Genomic DNA, 20,150 nt, shown 5'->3' with positions numbered 1-20,150 from the left:
TATGTTTAAATATGAATTTTATGTTTTTTTGCAGCACCACCTGTAGATCCAGGTAAAATTACATTAATTAAGTTTTATTACAATGTGTCAGAGCAGTTCAGGACCCATGTATCTTGCTGATAGACACAACCTGCATTTACTAAAACTCTTTGGTAAAATTAATTTTTCAAAGTCTACATCTTATGTGTTTAAATATGAATTTTTTCGTTTTTTTGCAGCACCACCTGTAGATCCAGGTAAAATTATATTAATTAATTTTTATTACAATTTGTAAGAGCAGATCTTGTGTATTTTGCTGATAGACACAACCTGTATTTAATAAAACTTTTTGGTAAAATTACTTTTCCAAATTCTAAATCTTATATGTTTAAATATGAATGTTATGTTTTTTTTGCAGCACCACCTGTAGATCCAGGTAAAATTATATTAATTAAGTTTTATTACAATGTGTCAGAGCAGTTCCGGACCCATGTATTTTGCTGATAGACACAACCTGTATTTACTAAAACTTTTTGGTAAAATTACTTTTTCAAATTCTACATCTTATATGGAGAAATATGAATTTTTTGTTTTTTTTGCAGCACCACCTGTCGATCCAGGTAAAATTATATTAATTAAGTTTTATTACAATGTGTAAGAGCAGTTCGGGACCCATGTATCTTGCTGATAGACACAACCTGCATTTACTAAAACTCTTTGGTAAAATTAATTTTTCAAAGTCTACATCTTAAGTGTTTAAATATGAATTTTTTCGTTTTCTTGCAGCACCACCTGTAGATCCAGGTAAAATTATATTAATTAAGTTTTACTACAATTTGTAAGAGCAGTTCAGGACCCATGTATCTTGCTGATAGACACAACCTGCATTTAATAAAACATTTTGGTAAAATTACTTTTTCAAATTCTAAATCTTATATGTTTAAATATAAATTTTATGGGTTTTTTTGCATCACCACCTGTAGATCCAGGTACAATTATATTAATTAAGTTTTATTAAAATGTGTAAGAGCAGTTCTTGTGTATTTTGCTGATAGACACAACCTGCATTTACTAAAACACTTTGGTAAAATTACTTTTTCAAATTCTAAATCTTATATGTTTAAATATGAATTTTTTGGTTTTTTTGCAGCACCACCTGTAGATCCAGGTAAAATCATATTAATTATTTTTATTACAATGTGTAAGAGCAGTTCTTGTGTATTTTGCTAATAGACACAACCTGCATTTACTAAAACTCTTTGGTAAAATTAATTTTTCAAAGTCTACATCTTATATGTTTAAATATGATTTTTTTCGTTTTTTTGCAGCACCACCTGTAGATCCAGGTAAAATTATATTAATTAAGTTTTATTACAATGTGTAAGAGCAGTTCTTTTGTATTTTGCTAATAGACACAACCTGTATTTACTAAAACACTTTGGTAAAATTACTTTTTCAAATTCTAAATCTTATATGTTTAAATATGAATGTTATGTTTTTTTTGCAGCACCACCTGTAGACCCAGGTAAAATTATATTAATTAGGTTTTATTACAATGTGTCAGAGCAGTTCCGGACCCATGTATTTTGCTGATAGACAGAACCTGCATTTACTAAAACTTTTTGGTAAAATTACTTTTTCAAATTCTACATCTTATATGTTTAAATATGAATTTTATGGATTTTTTTTGCAGCACCACCTGTAGATCCAGGTAAAATTATATTAATTAAGTTTTATTACAATGTGTAAGAGCAGTTCTCGTGTATCTTGCTAATAGACACAACCTGCATTTACTAAAACTTTTTGGTAAAATTACTTTTTCAAATTCTACATCTTATATGTTTAAATATGAATTTTATGTTTTTTGCAGCACCACCTGTAGATCCAGGTAAAATTATATTAATTATTTTTATTACAATGTGTAAGAGCAGTTCTTGTGTATTTTGTTAATAGACACAACCTGCATTTACTAAAACTCTTTGGTAAAATTAATTTTTCAAATTCTAAATCTTATATGTTTAAATATGAATGTTATGTTTTTTTGCAGCACCACCTGTAGATCCAGGTAAAATTATATTAATTATTTTTATTACAATGTGTAAGAGCAGTTCTTGTGTATTTTGCTGATAGACACAACCTGCATTTACTAAAACTCTTTGGTAAAATTAATTTTCAAATTCTACATCTTATGTGTTTAAATATGAATTTTATGTTTTTTGCAGCACCACCTGTAGATCCAGGTAAAATTATATTAATTAAGTTTTATTACAATTTGTAAGAGCAGTTCAAGACCCATGTATCTTGCTGATAGACACAACCTGCATTTACTAAAACTTTTTGGTAAAATTACTTTTTCAAATTCTACATCTTACATGTTTAAATATGAATTTTATGTTTTTTTTGCAGCACCACCTGTAGATCCAGGTAAAATTATATTAATTAAGTTTTATTATAATGTGTAAGAGCAGTTCTTGTGTATTTTGCTGATAGACACAACCTGCATTTAATAAAACTCTTTGGTAAAATTACTTTTTCAAATTCTAAATCTTATATGTTTAAATATGAATTTTATGGTTTTTTTGCTGCACCACCTGTAGATCCAGGTAAAATTATATTAATTAAGTTTTATTACAATGTGTATAAACAGTTCTTGTGTATTTTGCTAATAGACACAACCTGCATTTACTAAAACTCTTTGGTAAAATTACTTTTTCAAATTCTACATCTTATATGTTTAAATATGAATTTTATGTTTTTTTTGCAGCACCACCTGTCGATCCAGGTAAAATTATATTAATTAAGCTTTATTACAATTTGTAAGAGCAGTTCAGGACGCATGTATCTTGCTGATAGACACAACCTGCATTTAATAAAACTTTTTAGTAAAATTACTTTTTCAAATTCTAAATCTTATATGTTTAAATATGAATTTTATGGTTTTTTTTGCAGCACCACCTGTAGATCCAGGTAAAATTATATTAATTAAGATTTATTACAATGTGTTAGAGCAGTTCAGGACCCATGTATCTTGCTGATAGACACAACCTGCATTTACTAAAACTCTTTGGTAAAATTAATTTTTCAAATTCTACATCTTATATGTTTAAATATGAATTTTATGGTTTTTTTGCAGCACCACCTGTCGATCCAGGTAAAATTATATTAACTAAGTTTTATTATAATGTGTAAAAGCAGTTCTTGTGTATTTTGCTGATAGTCACAATCTGCATTTACTAAAACTTTTTGGTAAAATTACTTTTTCAAATTCTAAATCTTATATGTGTAAATATGAATTTTATGTTTTTTTTGCAGCACCACCTGTAGATCCAGGTAAAATTACATTAATTAAGTTTTATTACAATGTGTCAGAGCAGTTCGGGACCCATGTATCTTGCTGATAGACACAACCTGCATTTACTAAAACTTTTTGGTAAAATTACTTTTTCAAATTCTAAATCTTATATGTTTAAATATGAATTTTATATTTTTTTTGCAGCACCACCTGTAGATCCAGGTAAAATTATATTAACTAAGTTTTATTATAATGTGTAAAAGCAGATCTTGTGTATTTTGCTGATAGACACAATCTGCATTTACTAAAACTCTTTGGTAAAATTACTTTTTCAAATTCTACATCTTATATGTTTAAATATGAATTTTATGGTTTTTTTGCAGCACCACCTGTAGATCCAGGTAAAATCATATTAATTATTTTTATTACAATGTGTAAGAGCAGTTCTTGTGTATTTTGCTAATAGACACAACCTGCATTTACTAAAACTCTTTGGTAAAATTAATTTTTCAAAGTCTACATCTTATGTGTTTAAATATGAATTTTTTCGTTTTTTTGCAGCACCACCTGTCGATCCAGGTAAAATTATATTAACTAAGTTTTATTATAATGTGTAAAAGCAGTTCTTGTGTATTTTGCTGATAGTCACAATCTGCATTTACTAAAACTTTTTGGTAAAATTACTTTTTCAAATTCTACATCTTATATGTTTAAATATGAATTTTATGTTTTTTTTGCAGCACCACCTGTAGATCCAGGTAAAATTACATTAAATAAGTTTTATTAAAATGTGTCAGAGCAGTTCGGGACCCATGTATCTTGCTGATAGACACAACCTGCATTTACTAAAACTCTTTGGTAAAATTAATTTTTCAAAGTCTACATCTTATGTGTTTAAATATGAATTTTTTCGTTTTTTTTGCAGCACCACCTGTAGATCCAGGTAAAATTATATTAATTAAGTTTTATTACAATTTGTAAGAGCAGTTCTTGTGTATTTTGCTGATAGACACAACCTGTATTTAATAAAACTTTTTGGTAAAATTACTTTTTTAAATTCTAAATCTTATATGTTTAAATATAAATTTAATGTTTTTTTTGCAGCACCACCTGTAGATCCAGGTACAATTATATTAATTAAGTTTTATTACAATGTGTAAGAGTAGTTCTTGTGTATTTTGCTGATAGACACAACCTGTATTTACTAAAACACTTTGGTAAAATTACTTTTTCAAATTCTAAATCTTATATGTTTAAATATGAATGTTATGTTTTTTTGCAGCACCACCTGTAGATCCAGGTAAAATTATATTAACTAAGTTTTATTACAATGTGTAAAAGCAGTTCGGGACCCATGTATCTTGCTGATAGACACAACCTGCATTTACTAAAACGTTTTGGTAAAATTACTTTTTCAAATTCTATATCTTATATGTTTAAATATGAATTTTTTGGGTTTTTTGCAGCACCACCTGTAGATCCAGGTAAAATTATATTAATTATTTTTATTACAATGTGTAAGAGCAGTTCTTGTGTATTTTGCTAATAGACACAACCTGCATTTACTAAAACTCTTTGGTAAAATTAATTTTTCAAATTCTACATCTTATGTGTTTAAATATGAATTTTTTCGTTTTTTTGCAGCACCACCTGTAGATCCAGGTAAAATTATATTAATTAAGTTTTATTTCAATTTGTAAGAGCAGTTCAAGACCCATGTATCTTGCTGATAGACACAACCTGCATTTACTAAAACTTTTTGGTAAAATTACTTTTTCAAATTCTACATCTTACATGTTTAAATATGAATTTTATGTTTTTTTTGCAGCACCACCTGTAGATCCAGGTAAAATTATATTAACTAAGTTTTATTACAATGTGTAAAAGCAGTTCTTGTGTATTTTGCTGATAGACACAACCTGCATTTACTAAAACTTTTGGTAAAATTACTTTTCAAATTCTACATCTTATATGTTTAAATATGAATGTTATGTTTTTTTTGCAGCACCACCTGTAGATCCAGGTAAAATCGTATTAATTATTTTTATTATAATGTGTAAGAGCAGTTCTTGTGTATTTTGCTGATAGGCACAATCTGCCTTTACTAAAACTTTTTGGTAAAATTACTTTTTCAAATTCTACATCTTATATGTTTAAATATGAATGTTATGTTTTTTGCAGCACCACCTGTAGATCCAGGTAAAATTATATTAATTATTTTTATTACAATGTGTAAAAGCAGTTCGGGACCCATGTATTTTGCTAATAGACACAACCTGCATTTACTAAAACTTTTGGTAAAATTACTTTTTCAAATTCTATATCTTATATGTTTAAATATGAATTTTTGTTTTTGCAGCACCACCTGTAGATCCAGGTAAAATTATATTAATTATTTTATTACAATGTGTAAGAGCAATTCTTGTGTATTTTGCTGATAGACACAACCTGCATTTACTAAAACTCTTTGGTAAAATTACTTTTCAAATTCTACATCTTATGTGTTTAAATATGAATTTTTTCGTTTTTTTGCAGCACCACCTGTAGATCCAGGTAAAATTATATTAATTAAGTTTTATTTCAATTTGTAAGAGCAGTTCAAGACCCATGTATCTTGCTGATAGACACAACCTGCATTTACTAAAACTTTTTGGTAAAATTACTTTTTCAAATTCTACATCTTACATGTTTAAATATGAATTTTATGTTTTTTTTGCAGCACCACCTGTAGATCCAGGTAAAATTATATTAACTAAGTTTTATTACAATGTGTAAAAGCAGTTCGGGACCCATGTATCTTGCTGATAGACACAACCTGCATTTACTAAAACTTTTTGGTAAAATTACTTTTTCAAATTCTAAATCTTATATGTTTAAATATGAATTTTATGTTTTTTTTTCAGCACCACCTGTCGATCCAGGTAAAATTATATTAACTAAGTTTTATTATAATGTGTAAAAGCAGATCTTGTGTATTTTGCTGATAGACACAACCTGCATTTACTAAAACTTTTTGGTAAAATTACTTTTTCAAATTCTACATCTTATATGTTTAAATATGAATTTTATGTTTTTTTCGCAGCACCACCTGTAGATCCAGGTAAAATCATATTAATTATTTTTATTACAATGTGTAAGAGCAGTTCTTGTGTATTTTGCTAATAGACACAACCTGCATTTACTAAAACTCTTTGGTAAAATTACTTTTTCAAATTCTACATCTTATATGTTTAAATATGAATGTTATGTTTTTTTGCAGCACCACCTGTAGATCCAGGTAAACTTATATTAATTAAGTTTTATTACAATTTGTAAGAGCAGTTCAGGACCCATGTATCTTGCTGATAGACACAACCTGCATTTACTAAAACTTTTTGGTAAAATTACTTTTTCAAATTCTACATCTTACATGTTTAAATATGAATTTTATGTTTTTTTTTGCAGCACCACCTGTCGATCCAGGTAAAATTATATTAATTATTTTTATTACAATGTGTAAGAGCAGTTCTTGTGTATTTAGCTGATAGACACAACCTGCATTTACTAAAACACTTTGGTAAAATTACTTTTTCAAATTCTACATTTTACATGTTTAAATATGAATGTTATGGTTTTTTGCAGCACCACCTGTAGATCCAGGTAAAATTATATTAAGTTTTATTACAATGTGTAAGAGCAGTTCTTGTGTATTTAGCTGATAGACACAACCTGCATTTACTAAAACTCTTTGGTAAAATTAATTTTTCAAATTCTACATCTTATATGTTTAAATATGAATTTTATGTTTTTTTTGCAGCACCACCTGTAGATCCAGGTAAAATTATATTAACTAAGTATTATTATAATGTGTAAAAGCAGTTCTTGTGTATTTTGCTGATAGGCACAATCTGCATTTACTAAAACTTTTTGGTAAAATTACTTGTTCAAATTCTAAATCTTATGTGTTTAAATATGAATTTTATGTTTTTTTTGCAGCACCACCTGTAGACCCAGGTAAAATTATATTAATTAAGTTTTATTACAATTTGTAAGAGCAGTTCAGGACCCATGTATCTTGCTGATAGACACAACCTGCATTTAATAAAACTTTTTGGTAAAATTACTTTTTCAAATTTTAAATCTTATATGTTTAAATATAAATTTTATGTTTTTTTTGCAGCACCACCTGTAGATCCAGGTAAAATTATATTAATTAAGTTTTATTACAATGTGTTAGAGCAGTTCAGGACCCATGTATCTTGCTGATAGACACAACCTGCATTTACTAAAACACTTTGGTAAAATTACTTTTTCAAATTCTACATCTTATATGTTTAAATATGAATTTTATGTTTTTTTTGCAGCACCACCTGTAGATCCAGGTAAAATTATATTAACTAAGTTTTATTATAATGTGTAAGAGCAGTTCTTGTGTATTTTGCTGATAGGCACAATCTGCCTTTACTAAAACTTTTTGGTAAAATTACTTTTTCAAATTCTAAATCTTATATGTTTAAATATGAATGTTATGTTTTTTTTGCAGCACCACCTGTAGACCCAGGTAAACTTATATTAATTAAGTTTTATTACCATGTGTCAGAGCAGTTCAGGACCCATGTATTTTGCTGATAGACACAACCTGCATTTACTAAAACTTTTTGGTAAAATTACTTTTTCAAATTCTAAATCTTATGTGTTTAAATATGAATTTTATGTTTTTTTTGCAGCACCACCTGTAGATTCAGGTAAAATCATATTAATTATTTTTATTACAATGTGTAAAAGCAGTTCTTGTGTATTTTGCTGATAGACACAACCTGCATTTACTAAAACTCTTTGGTAAAATTAATTTTTCAAAGTCTACATCTTATGTGTTTAAATATGAATTTTTTCGTTTTTTTGCAGCACCACCTGTAGATCCAGGTAAAATTATATTAATTAAGTTTTATTACAATTTGTAAGAGCAGTTCAGGACCCATGTATCTTGCTGACAGACACAACCTGCATTTAATAAAACTTTTTGGTAAAATTACTTTTTCAAATTCTAAATCTTATATGTTTAAATATAAATTTTATGTTTTTTTTGCAGCACCACCTGTAGATCCAGGTAAAATTATATTAATTACGTTTTATTACAATGTGTAAGAGCAGTTCTTGTGTATTTTGCTGATAGACACAACCTGCATTTACTAAAACACTTTGGTAAAATTACTTTTTCAAATTCTAAATCTTATATGTTTAAATATGAATGTTATGGTTTTTTTGCAGCACCACCTGTAGACCCAGGTAAACTTATATTAATTAAGTTTTATTACAATGTGTCAGAGCAGAGCAGAACATGTCTCTCTCTCCGAGGAGGTTGAGCTGGTGGATGCTGGCGAGCCTGCAGACTCCTCACAGCCTGTGCTGTATATGGAGCTCCTTGTGGTCGTGGCACGGGCCGGTCCGAGCTGGATTAGCTTGGCCGGTCGTGTGGCGGAGCAGCGCGCCAGTGAGCTGGTTGTGCGTTTCCTGCACTGTGTCACAGCCTCAGCGCCTCCCCTGATCTGCGCACCGAGGTGTCTGGGTCCTGGGAGGCCCGTGGACGCGCGTGCTTTTCCGATGTTCTTTCGCTGTGCGCGAATGTTATTGGAGCTGCGTGGCACGGCTACGGGACGTTGCTGCTTGTGGTAGAGACGCTAGCTAGCTATCTCTCCCCGAGTGTTGCGTCTGTGACGGCCATCGGTTTGCCTCTACGGCGCGCTTGGCTCTGGTGGGTGGCGCTGCGCGGCAGGTCAGGCTACAGGTTGCTTCCACACGATGAGTGTTTTGCAGGCATACCAGGCTGGCCTGCTATGGGGGATGATGCGAGCTTCCTTCTGAGCGTCATGGTGTCCCTCCTGGCCTGACCTGGTGACGCTGTGGGTAAGGGTGATTGCTGGCGGGTTTAGGAGGCCGCGGTGGCGTTTCAGTGGTAGTTCCTCGACTGCTCCGATGGGGCTGCTCAGCGGCAGCCGCACCCTGGTACGTCCAGGCACAGCGAGATAGCCCGGTGAGAGAGTGTTGCCACCCGACTCGCTGGGCGGTCCTAGGGGCCCTGGCGACTCTCTAGGCCCGAGGAGGGGCTGGACGGCCTGAGGGTCGCCCCGCCTCTGGTGAACGGGCTGTGGTGCGAGGCCTGATGGCTTGCATCTTGAGGCGGTGCGCACCTCATGCTACGGTGCTCGTCCTCCCTGGCACCGCCGAGGCGGGTCTGTCAGCCCTGCCACAGGGTGTTCAGGACGCTGCCTCCCTCAGCGGTTAACTCCTTATTTCCGCCGACAGTTCGTTGCGGATGAGTCATCCGCCGCCTCTCAGGGGGCTTCAACGGCCGCAGTATGCTGCTCCTGCCGTTCGGGTTAAGGAGGACTGTCTGTTAGCCCTGCCACGGGTCGTGTTCAGGGCGCAGCTTCTCCAGTGGTTTGCTCCCCGTATTCCGCCCGTATGATCGCTGCGGACGGGGGATTCCGCCGCCTCTCAGGAGGTGTGGTCGGCTGCAGAGCACTGCTCCAGCCGCTCTGAGTGGGTCGGGGGCCAGCCCCGAGGGGTTGGTTCTCCCTGTGGAGACTTTCTGTCAGTCTTAGGGCTGCCTGGAGTCTCTCGGGGGTCCTGCGTACTGTGGAGAAGGGTTGCGCGATTCGGTTTGCATCTTCTCCTCCCCGGCTCGACGGGGTGTGTCCCGCCCTGGCGGGACCCGTGCAGGCTCTGGTCCTGGAACAGGAAGTGCGCACACTCCTGGGGAAAGGGGCCATCGAGGTGGTTCCCCCCCTCAGTTTGCGAGTCAGGTTGATACAGCCCGTGCTTCGTTGTTCCGAAGAAGGACGGTGGGTTGCGTCCCATTCTGGATCTCTGCTACTTGAACCACTCACTTTTGAGGCTCGGGTTCAGGTTTCTCGTTTAGAGAGGTCGTGTCTCAGGTCAAGTCCAAGGACTGATTTGTCATACGCTAGATCTGGAGGTTGCATGCTCCCATGCAACCTCCAGGTTCCTGAGGTTGCTTTCGGGGCGAAGCTTACCAATATCGGTCCTTCCGTGCGGCCTAGCGCCCTCACCCCGTGCCTTCACAGAGTGCGTGAACGCAGCACTGACCCCGCTGCGGCTTCAGGGCATCCGCGTTCTGTATTATATCAGCGATTGGTTGATGGTGGCTCGTTAGAGCACCTGGCGGTTTGGCATTGAGGTGCTGTTCCCGCCTGCATGAAGGTACTGGGGTTCGGACTGAGACGCCGGGTTGTGTGTACTTTCCATGCACGGAGGGCCACTTTCTCGGCGTGGTGTGGGACTCGGCCGAGTTGCGGGCACGGTTGTCTCCGCCCGGTTTGTAGTCATCCTCACTGCAGTCAGGAGGGTAGGAGCAGGCCGCCTAGTCACTGTGAGGCAGTTCCAGAGGCTGCTGGGTCTCATGTCGGCGGCGTCCGCATGTGGCCCTCCAGTGGTGGCTCGGGCAGAAGGTTCTCCCCCTGAGGGAGTCTGTATCGTCACATCAAGGTCTCACGGTGTGCCCATGAGCCTTGGTTGCATGGTAGAACCTTACGTTCTGTCCCGAGGCCCGGTTTTAGGGACTCCTTGTCGCGTAACGCTAACGACGGGCGCTTCCATCACGGGTAGGGAGCGGTCATGAGTGTCCACTCCGCCCAGGGTCTGTGGAGCGCCCGCCTCTTGTGGCACATAGGTTGCCGGAGGTGCTGGCAGTGTTGTTGGGGTTACAACACTTCCTCCCAGTCCTTAGAGATCGCTATGTGTTGGTCCGCTCGGACAATGCTGCGGTGGTCTCGTACATCGTCCACCGAGGACCTCCGGCGCCTGCGAGCAACGGGCGCAGGGGTCTCTTGTGGTCCCGGGACGAACTCCTCTCATTTAGAGCCGGTTACATCCCGGGACGGTTGGGTGTCTGAGCAGACGCCCTGTCGAGACAGTGGCTGCCGTGGGACAGTCTTGGCCGAGGCTACGCCTGTACGCCTTTCCCCTGATCGCGCTGCTCTCGGGAGTTCTGGGAAAGTTTTGCCGGTAGGGAGTCTGTCTCCTCCGGGTAGCACCTTGTTGGCGGGCGGAACCCTGGTTCACCCCCGCCCGGTGTTGTGGAGCCTGTGGCCCCTGAGGGGACACAGTTTGTAGCGGCTGTTCTCTCTACCGAGGTAGTAGAGGCCCCTCTCCACTCCAGAGCTCCCTCCATGAGGAGGTCGTACGCTGCACGATGGCGACTGTTCGCGTCACGGTGTGAGCACCATGACTTGGACCCAGATGACTGCCCGGTCGGTTCAGTTCTGGTGTTTTTGCAGGTACAGTTTGCCGCAGGGTTAACCCCATCGACCCTGAGGGTTTCCGTGTTCGCTGGGTAGGTCCCATTGGTGACACGTTTCCTCCGCGGCGCCCGGAGGCTGTGGCCCAGGTCACGACTCAGAGTGCCTGTCTAGGACTTGGCAGTTGCCTCGTCGCACCTGGAGTTGCCCCCTGGCGTGCCCAGAGTGTTCTTACACGAGGCCGGGTGCTCCCACACGATGTGTCGTGTTACAGGCATTCTGCCCTCCTCTGTTATAGCCCCCGACCAGGGGTTACGAGACCCGGCTGTGTCCAGTGCGAGCACTGGGTGATTATCTCCACAGGACGAGTCCTTGGAGGTGGTTAGTGCAGTTGTTCGGCTGCGAGTCCTGGTCCCCGCTCCGATCGCGGTCAGGGCTCGCCCCGCCGGAGTGTGGCGGCCTCTGCGGCCGGGTGCACATGAGTGTCACTCCGGACGTCTGTGACGCCGGGTTGGTCCACCCGCTGACCTTTGTCAGGTTCTATGGCCTCGACCTCAGAGCCACCCTGGGCTCCTCTGTCCTACGTGCTGGTGCCGAGGCCCTCACTCTTTGGCAGGGTCTGGTCAGTGTGGCGTGATTGGACACTCGTTCCCATAGCGTTTCGACGCAGCTCGAGTTCCTGAAGGGGAACGTCTCAAGGTTACAAACGTAACCCTAGTTCCCCGAGGAACGAGACGCGCGCTCCGCGCCACACTCCCTGCATCCCGCGGCGCTTACCTTCTCTCTTTGCAGAAGCTAATGTCGCTACCACCGCACAGCCATCTTGTAGCTTCCTGGTTTACGCGACGTCGCCTGTCTATGACGTCACGGCTTGCCTATTGGCTAGATTTCACACGTGGTTCAGAGCGTGGTCACGCAGGGGCGTTCCCATAGCGTTTCGACGCAGCGTCTCGTTCCCTCGGGGAACTAGGGTTACGTTCGTAACCTTGAGACGTTCTTGTGTATTTTGCTAATAGACACAACCTGCATTTACTAAAACTCATTGGTAAAATTAATTTTTCAAAGTCTACATCTTATATGTGTAAATATGAATTTTATGTTTTTTTTGCAGCACCACCTGTAGATCCAGGTAAAATTATATTAATTAAGTTTTATTACAATGTGTCAGAGCAGTTCGGGACCCATGTATCTTGCTGATAGACACAACCTGCATTTACTAAAACTCTTTGGTAAAATTAATTTTTCAAATTCTACATCTTATATGTTTAAATATGAATTTTATGGTTTTTTTGCAGCACCACCTGTCGATCCAGGTAAAATTATATTAACTAAGTTTTATTATAATGTGTAAAAGCAGTTCTTGTGTATTTTGCTGATAGACACAATCTGCATTTACTAAAACTTTTTGGTAAAATTACTTTTTCAAATTCTACATCTTATATGTTTAAATATGAATTTTATGTTTTTTTTGCAGCACCACCTGTAGATCCAGGTAAAATTATATTAATTAAGTTTTATTACAATGCGTCAGAGCAGTTCGGGACCCATGTATCTTGCTGATAGACACAACCTGCATTTACTAAAACTCTTTGGTAAAATTAATTTTCAAAGTCTACATCTTATGTGTTTAAATATGAATTTTTTCGTTTTTTTGCAGCACCACCTGTAGATCCAGGTAAAATTATATTAATTAAGTTTTATTACAATTTGTAAGAGCAGTTCAGGACCCATGTATCTTGCTGATAGACACAACCTGCATTTAATAAAACTTTTTGGTAAAATTACTTTTTCAAATTCTAAATCTTATATGTTTAAATATAAATGTTATGTTTTTTTTGCAGCACCACCTGTAGATCCAGGTAAAATTATATTAACTAAGTTTTATTATAATGTGTAAAAGCAGTTCTTGTGTATTTTGCTGATAGACACAACCTGCATTTACTAAAACTCTTTGGTAAAATTAATTTTTCAAAGTCTACATCTTATGTGTTTAAATATGAATTTTTTCGTTTTTTTGCAGCACCACCTGTAGATCCAGGTAAAATTATATTAATTAAGTTTTATTACAATTTGTAAGAGCAGTTCAGGACCCATGTATCTTGCTGATAGACACAACCTGCATTTAATAAAACTTTTTGGTAAAATTACTTTTTCAAATTCTAAATCTTATATGTTTAAATATAAATGTTATGTTTTTTTTGCAGCACCACCTGTAGATCCAGGTAAAATTATATTAACTAAGTTTTATTATAATGTGTAAAAGCAGTTCTTGTGTATTTTGCTGATAGACACAACCTGCATTTACTAAAACTCTTTGGTAAAATTAAATTTTCAAAGTCTACATCTTATGTGTTTAAATATGAATTTTTTCGTTTTTTTGCAGCACCACCTGTAGATCCAGGTAAAATTATATTAATTAAGTTTTATTACAATTTGTAAGAGCAGTTCTTGTGTATTTTGCTGATAGACACAACCTGTATTTAATAAAACCTTTTGGTAAAATTACTTTTTTAAATTCTGAATCTTATATGTTTAAATATAAATTTAATTTTTTTTTTGCAGCACCACCTGCAGATCCAGGTACAATTATATTAATTAAGTTTTATTACAATGTGTAAGAGTAGTTCTTGTGTATTTTGCTGATAGACACAACCTGTATTTACTAAAACACTTTGGTAAAATTACTTTTTCAAATTCTAAATCTTATATGTTTAAATATGAATGTTATGTTTTTTTGCAGCACCACCTGTAGATCCAGGTAAAATTATATTAACTAAGTTTTATTACAATGTGTAAAAGCAGTTCGGGACCCATGTATCTTGCTGATAGACACAACCTGCATTTACTAAAACTCTTTGGTAAAATTACTTTTTCAAAGTCTATATCTTATATGTTTAAATATAAATTTTATGGTTTTTTTGCAGCACCACCTGTAGATCCAGGTAAAATTATATTAATTAAGTTTTATTACAATTTGTACGAGCAGTTCAGGACCCATGTATTTTGCTAATAGACACAACCTGCATTTACTAAAACTCTTTGGTAAAATTAATTTTTCAAATTCTACATCTTATGTGTTTAAATATGAATTTTATGTTTTTTGCAGCACCACCTGTAGATCCAGGTAAAATTATATTAACTAAGTTTTATTACAATGTGTAAGAGCAGTTCGGGACCCATGTATCTTGCTGATAGACACAACCTGCATTTACTAAAACTCTTTGGTAAAATTACTTTTCAAATTCTACATCTTATATGTTTAAATATAAATTTTATGTTTTTTGCAGCACCACCTGTAGATCCAGGTAAAATTATATTAATTAAGTTTTATTACAATGTGTAGAGCAGTTCAGGACCCATGTATTTTGCTAATAGACACAACCTGCATTTACTAAAACTCTTGGTAAAATTAATTTTTCAAATTCTACATCTTATGTGTTTAAATATGAATTTTATGTTTTTTGCAGCACCACCTGTAGATCCAGGTAAAATTATATTAATTAAGTTTTATTTCAATTTGTAAGAGCAGTTCAAGACCCATGTATCTTGCTGATAGACACAACCTGCATTTACTAAAACTTTTGGTAAAATTACTTTTCAAATTCTACATCTTATATGTTTAAATATGAATTTTATGTTTTTTGCAGCACCACCTGTAGATCCAGGTAAAATTATATTAATTAAGTTTTATTACAATGTGTAAGAGCAGTTCTTGTGTATTTTGCTGATAGACACAACCTGCATTTACTAAAACTTTTGGTAAAATTACTTTTCAAATTCTAAATCTTATATGTTTAAATATGAATGTTATGTTTTTTGCAGCACCACCTGTAGATCCAGGTAAAATTATATTAATTAAGTTTTATTATAATGTGTAAGAGCAGTTCTTGTGTATTTTGCTGATAGACACAATCTGCATTTACTAAAACTTTTGGTAAAATTACTTTTCAAATTCTACATCTTATATGTTTAAATATGAATTTTATGTTTTTTGCAGCACCACCTGTAGATCCAGGTAAAATTATATTAATTAAGTTTTATTACAATGTGTAAGAGCAGTTCTTGTGTATTTTGCTAATAGACACAACCTGCATTTACTAAAACTCTTTGGTAAAATTACTTTTTCAAATTCTAAATCTTATATGTTTAAATATGAATCTTATGTTTTTTTTGCAGCACCACCTGTAGATCCAGGTAAAATTATATTAACTAAGTTTTATTATAATGTGTAAAAGCAGTTATTGTGTATTTTGCTGATAGACACAACCTGCATTTACTAAAACTTTTTGGTAAAATTACTTTTTCAAATTCTACATCTTATATGTTTAAATATGAATTTTATGGATTTTTTTTGCAGCACCACCTGTAGATCCAGGTAAAATTATATTAATTAAGATTTATTACAATGTGTTAGAGCAGTTCAGGACCCATGTATCTTGCTGATAGGCACAACCTGCATGTTACTAAAACTCTTTGGTAAAATTAATTTTTCAAATTCTAAATCTTATATGTTTAAATATGAATGTTATGTTTTTTTGCAGCACCACCTGTAGATCCAGGTAAAATTATATTAATTATTTTTATTACAATGTGTAAGAGCAGTTCTTGTGTATTTTGTTAATAGACACAACCTGCATTTACTAAAACTCTTTGGTAAAATTAATTTTTCAAATTCTACATCTTATGTGTTTAAATATGAATTTTTTCGTTTTTTTGCAGCACCACCTGTAGATCCAGGTAAAATTATATTAATTAAGTTTTATTACAATTTGTAAGAGCAGTTCTTGTGTATTTTGCTGATAGACACAACCTGCATTTACTAAAACTTTTTGGTAAAATTACTTTTTCAAATTCTACATCTTATATGTTTAAATATGAATTTTATGTTTTTTTTGCAGCACCACCTGTAGATCCAGGTAAAATTATATTAATTAAGTTTTATTATAATGTGTAAGAGCAGTTCTTGTGTATTTTGCTGATAGACACAACCTGCATTTAATAAAACTCTTTGGTAAAATTACTTTTTCAAATTCTACATCTTATATGTTTAAATATGAATTTTATGGTTTTTTTGCAGCACCACCTGTAGATCCAGGTAAAATTATATTAATTAAGTTTTATTACAATGTAAGAGCAGTTCTTGTGTATTTTGCTGATAGACACAACCTGCATTTACTAAAACTCTTTGGTAAAATTAATTTTTCAAATTCTACATCTTATATGTTTAAATATGAATTTTATGTTTTTTGCAGCACCACCTGTAGATCCAGGTAAAATTATATTAATTAAGTTTTATTACAATGTGTAAGAGCAGTTCGGACCCATGTATCTTGCTGATAGACACAACCTGCATTTACTAAAACTTTTTGGTAAAATTACTTTTTCAAATTCTACATCTTATATGTTTAAATATGAATTTTATGTTTTTTGCAGCACCACCTGTAGATCCAGGTAAAATTATATTAATTAAGTTTTATTACAATTTGTAAGAGCAGTTCAGGACCCATGTATCTTGCTGATAGACACAACCTGCATTTACTAAAACTTTTGGTAAAATTAATTTTCAAATTCTACATCTTATATGTTTAAATATGAATTTTATGGTTTTTTGCAGCACCACCTGTAGATCCAGGTAAAATTATATTAATTAAGTTTTATTATAATGTGTAAGAGCAGTTCTTGTGTATTTTGCTGATAGACACAACCTGCATTTACTAAAACTTTTTGGTAAAATTACTTTTTCAAATTCTAAATCTTATATGTTTAAATATGAATTTTATGTTTTTTTGCAGCACCACCTGTAGATCCAGGTAAAATTATATTAATTAAGTTTTATTACAATGTGTAAGAGCAGTTCTTGTGTATTTTGCTGATAGACACAACCTGCATTTACTAAAACTTTTGGTAAAATTAATTTTCAAATTCTAAATCTTATATGTTTAAATATGAATTTTTGTTTTTGCAGCACCACCTGTAGATCCAGGTAAAATTATATTAATTAAGTTTTATTACAATGTGTAAAAGCAGTTCTTGTGTATTTTGCTGATAGACACAACCTGTATTTACTAAAACTTTTGGTAAAATTAATTTTCAAATTCTACATCTTATGTGTTTAAATATGAATTTTATGTTTTTTGCAGCACCACCTGTAGATCCAGGTAAAATTATATTAATTAAGTTTTATTACAATGTGTAAGAGCAGTTCTTGTGTATTTTGCTGATAGACACAACCTGCATTTACTAAAACTTTTGGTAAAATTACTTTTCAAATTCTAAATCTTATATGTTTAAATATGAATTTTATGTTTTTTGCAGCACCACCTGTAGATCCAGGTAAAATTATATTAATTAAGTTTTATTACAATGTGTAAGAGCAGTTCTTGTGTATTTTGCTGATAGACACAACCTGCATTTACTAAAACTTTTGGTAAAATTACTTTTCAAATTCTACATCTTATATGTTTAAATATGAATTTTATGTTTTTTGCAGCACCACCTGTAGATCCAGGTAAAATTATATTAATTAAGTTTTATTACAATGTGTAAGAGCAGTTCTTGTGTATTTTGCTAATAGACACAACCTGCATTTACTAAAACTTTTGGTAAAATTACTTTTCAAATTCTAAATCTTATATGTTTAAATATGAATTTTATGTTTTTTGCAGCACCACCTGTAGATCCAGGTAAAATTATATTAATTAAGTTTTATTACAATGTGTAAAAGCAGTTCTTGTGTATTTTGCTGATAGACACAACCTGCATTTACTAAAACTTTTGGTAAAATTACTTTTCAAATTCTACATCTTATATGTTTAAATATGAATTTTATGTTTTTTGCAGCACCACCTGTAGATCCAGGTAAAATTATATTAATTAAGTTTTATTACAATGTGTAAGAGCAGTTCGGGACCCATGTATCTTGCTGATAGACACAACCTGCATTTACTAAAACTCTTTGGTAAAATTAATTTTCAAATTCTACATCTTATATGTTTAAATATGAATTTTTCGTTTTTTGCAGCACCACCTGTAGATCCAGGTAAAATTATATTAATTAAGTTTTATTACAATGTGTAAGAGCAGTTCTTGTGTATTTTGCTGATAGACACAACCTGCATTTACTAAAACTTTTGGTAAAATTACTTTTCAAATTCTAAATCTTATATGTTTAAATATGAATTTTTGTTTTTTGCAGCACCACCTGTAGATCCAGGTAAAATTATATTAATTAAGTTTTATTACAATGTGTAAAAGCAGTTCTTGTGTATTTTGCTGATAGACACAACCTGCATTTACTAAAACACTTTGGTAAAATTACTTTTCAAATTCTAAATCTTATATGTTTAAATATGAATTTTATGTTTTTTGCAGCACCACCTGTAGATCCAGGTAAAATTATATTAATTAAGTTTTATTACAATGTGTAAGAGCAGTTCTTGTGTATTTTGCTGATAGACACAACCTGCATTTACTAAAACTTTTGGTAAAATTACTTTTCAAATTCTAAATCTTATATGTTTAAATATGAATTTTATGTTTTTTTGCAGCACCACCTGTAGATCCAGGTAAAATTATATTAATTAGTTTTATTACAATGTGTAAGAGCAGTTCTTGTGTATTTTGCTGATAGACACAACCTGCATTTACTAAAACTTTTGGTAAAATTACTTTTCAAATTCTACATCTTATGTGTTTAAATATGAATTTTATGTTTTTTGCAGCACCACCTGTAGATCCAGGTAAAATTATATTAATTAAGTTTTATTACAATGTGTAAGAGCAGTTCAGGACCCATGTATCTTGCTGATAGACACAACCTGCATTTACTAAAACTCTTTGGTAAAATTACTTTTCAAATTCTACATCTTATGTTTAAATATGAATTTTATGTTTTTTGCAGCACCACCTGTAGATCCAGGTAAAATTATATTAATTAAGTTTTATTACAATGTGTAAGAGCAGTTCTTGTGTATTTTGCTGATAGACACAACCTGCATTTACTAAAACTTTTGGTAAAATTACTTTTCAAATTCTAAATCTTATATGTTTAAATATGAATTTTATGTTTTTTGCAGCACCACCTGTAGATCCAGGTAAAATTATATTAATTAAGTTTTATTATAATGTGTAAGAGCAGTTCTTGTGTATTTTGCTGATAGACACAATCTGCATTTACTAAAACTTTTGGTAAAATTACTTTTCAAATTCTACATCTTATATGTTTAAATATGAATTTTATGTTTTTTTGCAGCACCACCTGTAGATCCAGGTAAAATTATATTAATTAAGTTTTATTACAATGTGTAAAAGCAGTTCTTGTGTATTTTGCTGATAGACACAACCTGCATTTACTAAAACTTTTGGTAAAATTACTTTTCAAATTCTACATCTTATATGTTTAAATATGAATTTTATGTTTTTTGCAGCACCACCTGTAGATCCAGGTAAAATTATATTAATTAAGTTTTATTACAATGTGTAAGAGCAGTTCTTGTATTTTTGCTGATAGACACAACCTGCATTTACTAAAACTTTTGGTAAAATTAATTTTTCAAATTCTAAATCTTATATGTTTAAATATGAATTTTATGTTTTTTGCAGCACCACCTGTAGATCCAGGTAAAATTATATTAATTAAGTTT

The 20,150-nt window shown here is 33.9% G+C and overlaps 1 protein-coding gene across 1 annotated transcript in view; it reads left to right on the top strand.

Annotated features, from left to right (window-relative positions):
* The first annotated feature begins 11,026 nt into the window (after positions 1 to 11,026).
* Positions 11,027 to 20,150, top strand: part of LOC124376384 (alpha-tectorin-like) — a 40,708-nt gene continuing 31,584 nt past the window's right edge. The window contains exons 1-3 of the mRNA XM_046835438.1: positions 11,027 to 11,221; positions 14,071 to 14,088; positions 15,923 to 15,984. Coding sequence (XP_046691394.1) covers positions 11,027 to 11,221; positions 14,071 to 14,088; positions 15,923 to 15,984 — 275 coding nt within the window. The remainder of the gene's footprint in view (positions 11,222 to 14,070; positions 14,089 to 15,922; positions 15,985 to 20,150) is intronic.

Source organism: Silurus meridionalis, chromosome 22, assembly GCF_014805685.1.
Source record: "Silurus meridionalis isolate SWU-2019-XX chromosome 22, ASM1480568v1, whole genome shotgun sequence".
In the NCBI taxonomy this organism is placed as follows: domain Eukaryota; kingdom Metazoa; phylum Chordata; class Actinopteri; order Siluriformes; family Siluridae; genus Silurus; species Silurus meridionalis.
The sequence above is the reverse complement of the archived record's forward strand: the minus strand, read 5'-3'. Positions and strand labels throughout refer to the sequence as shown.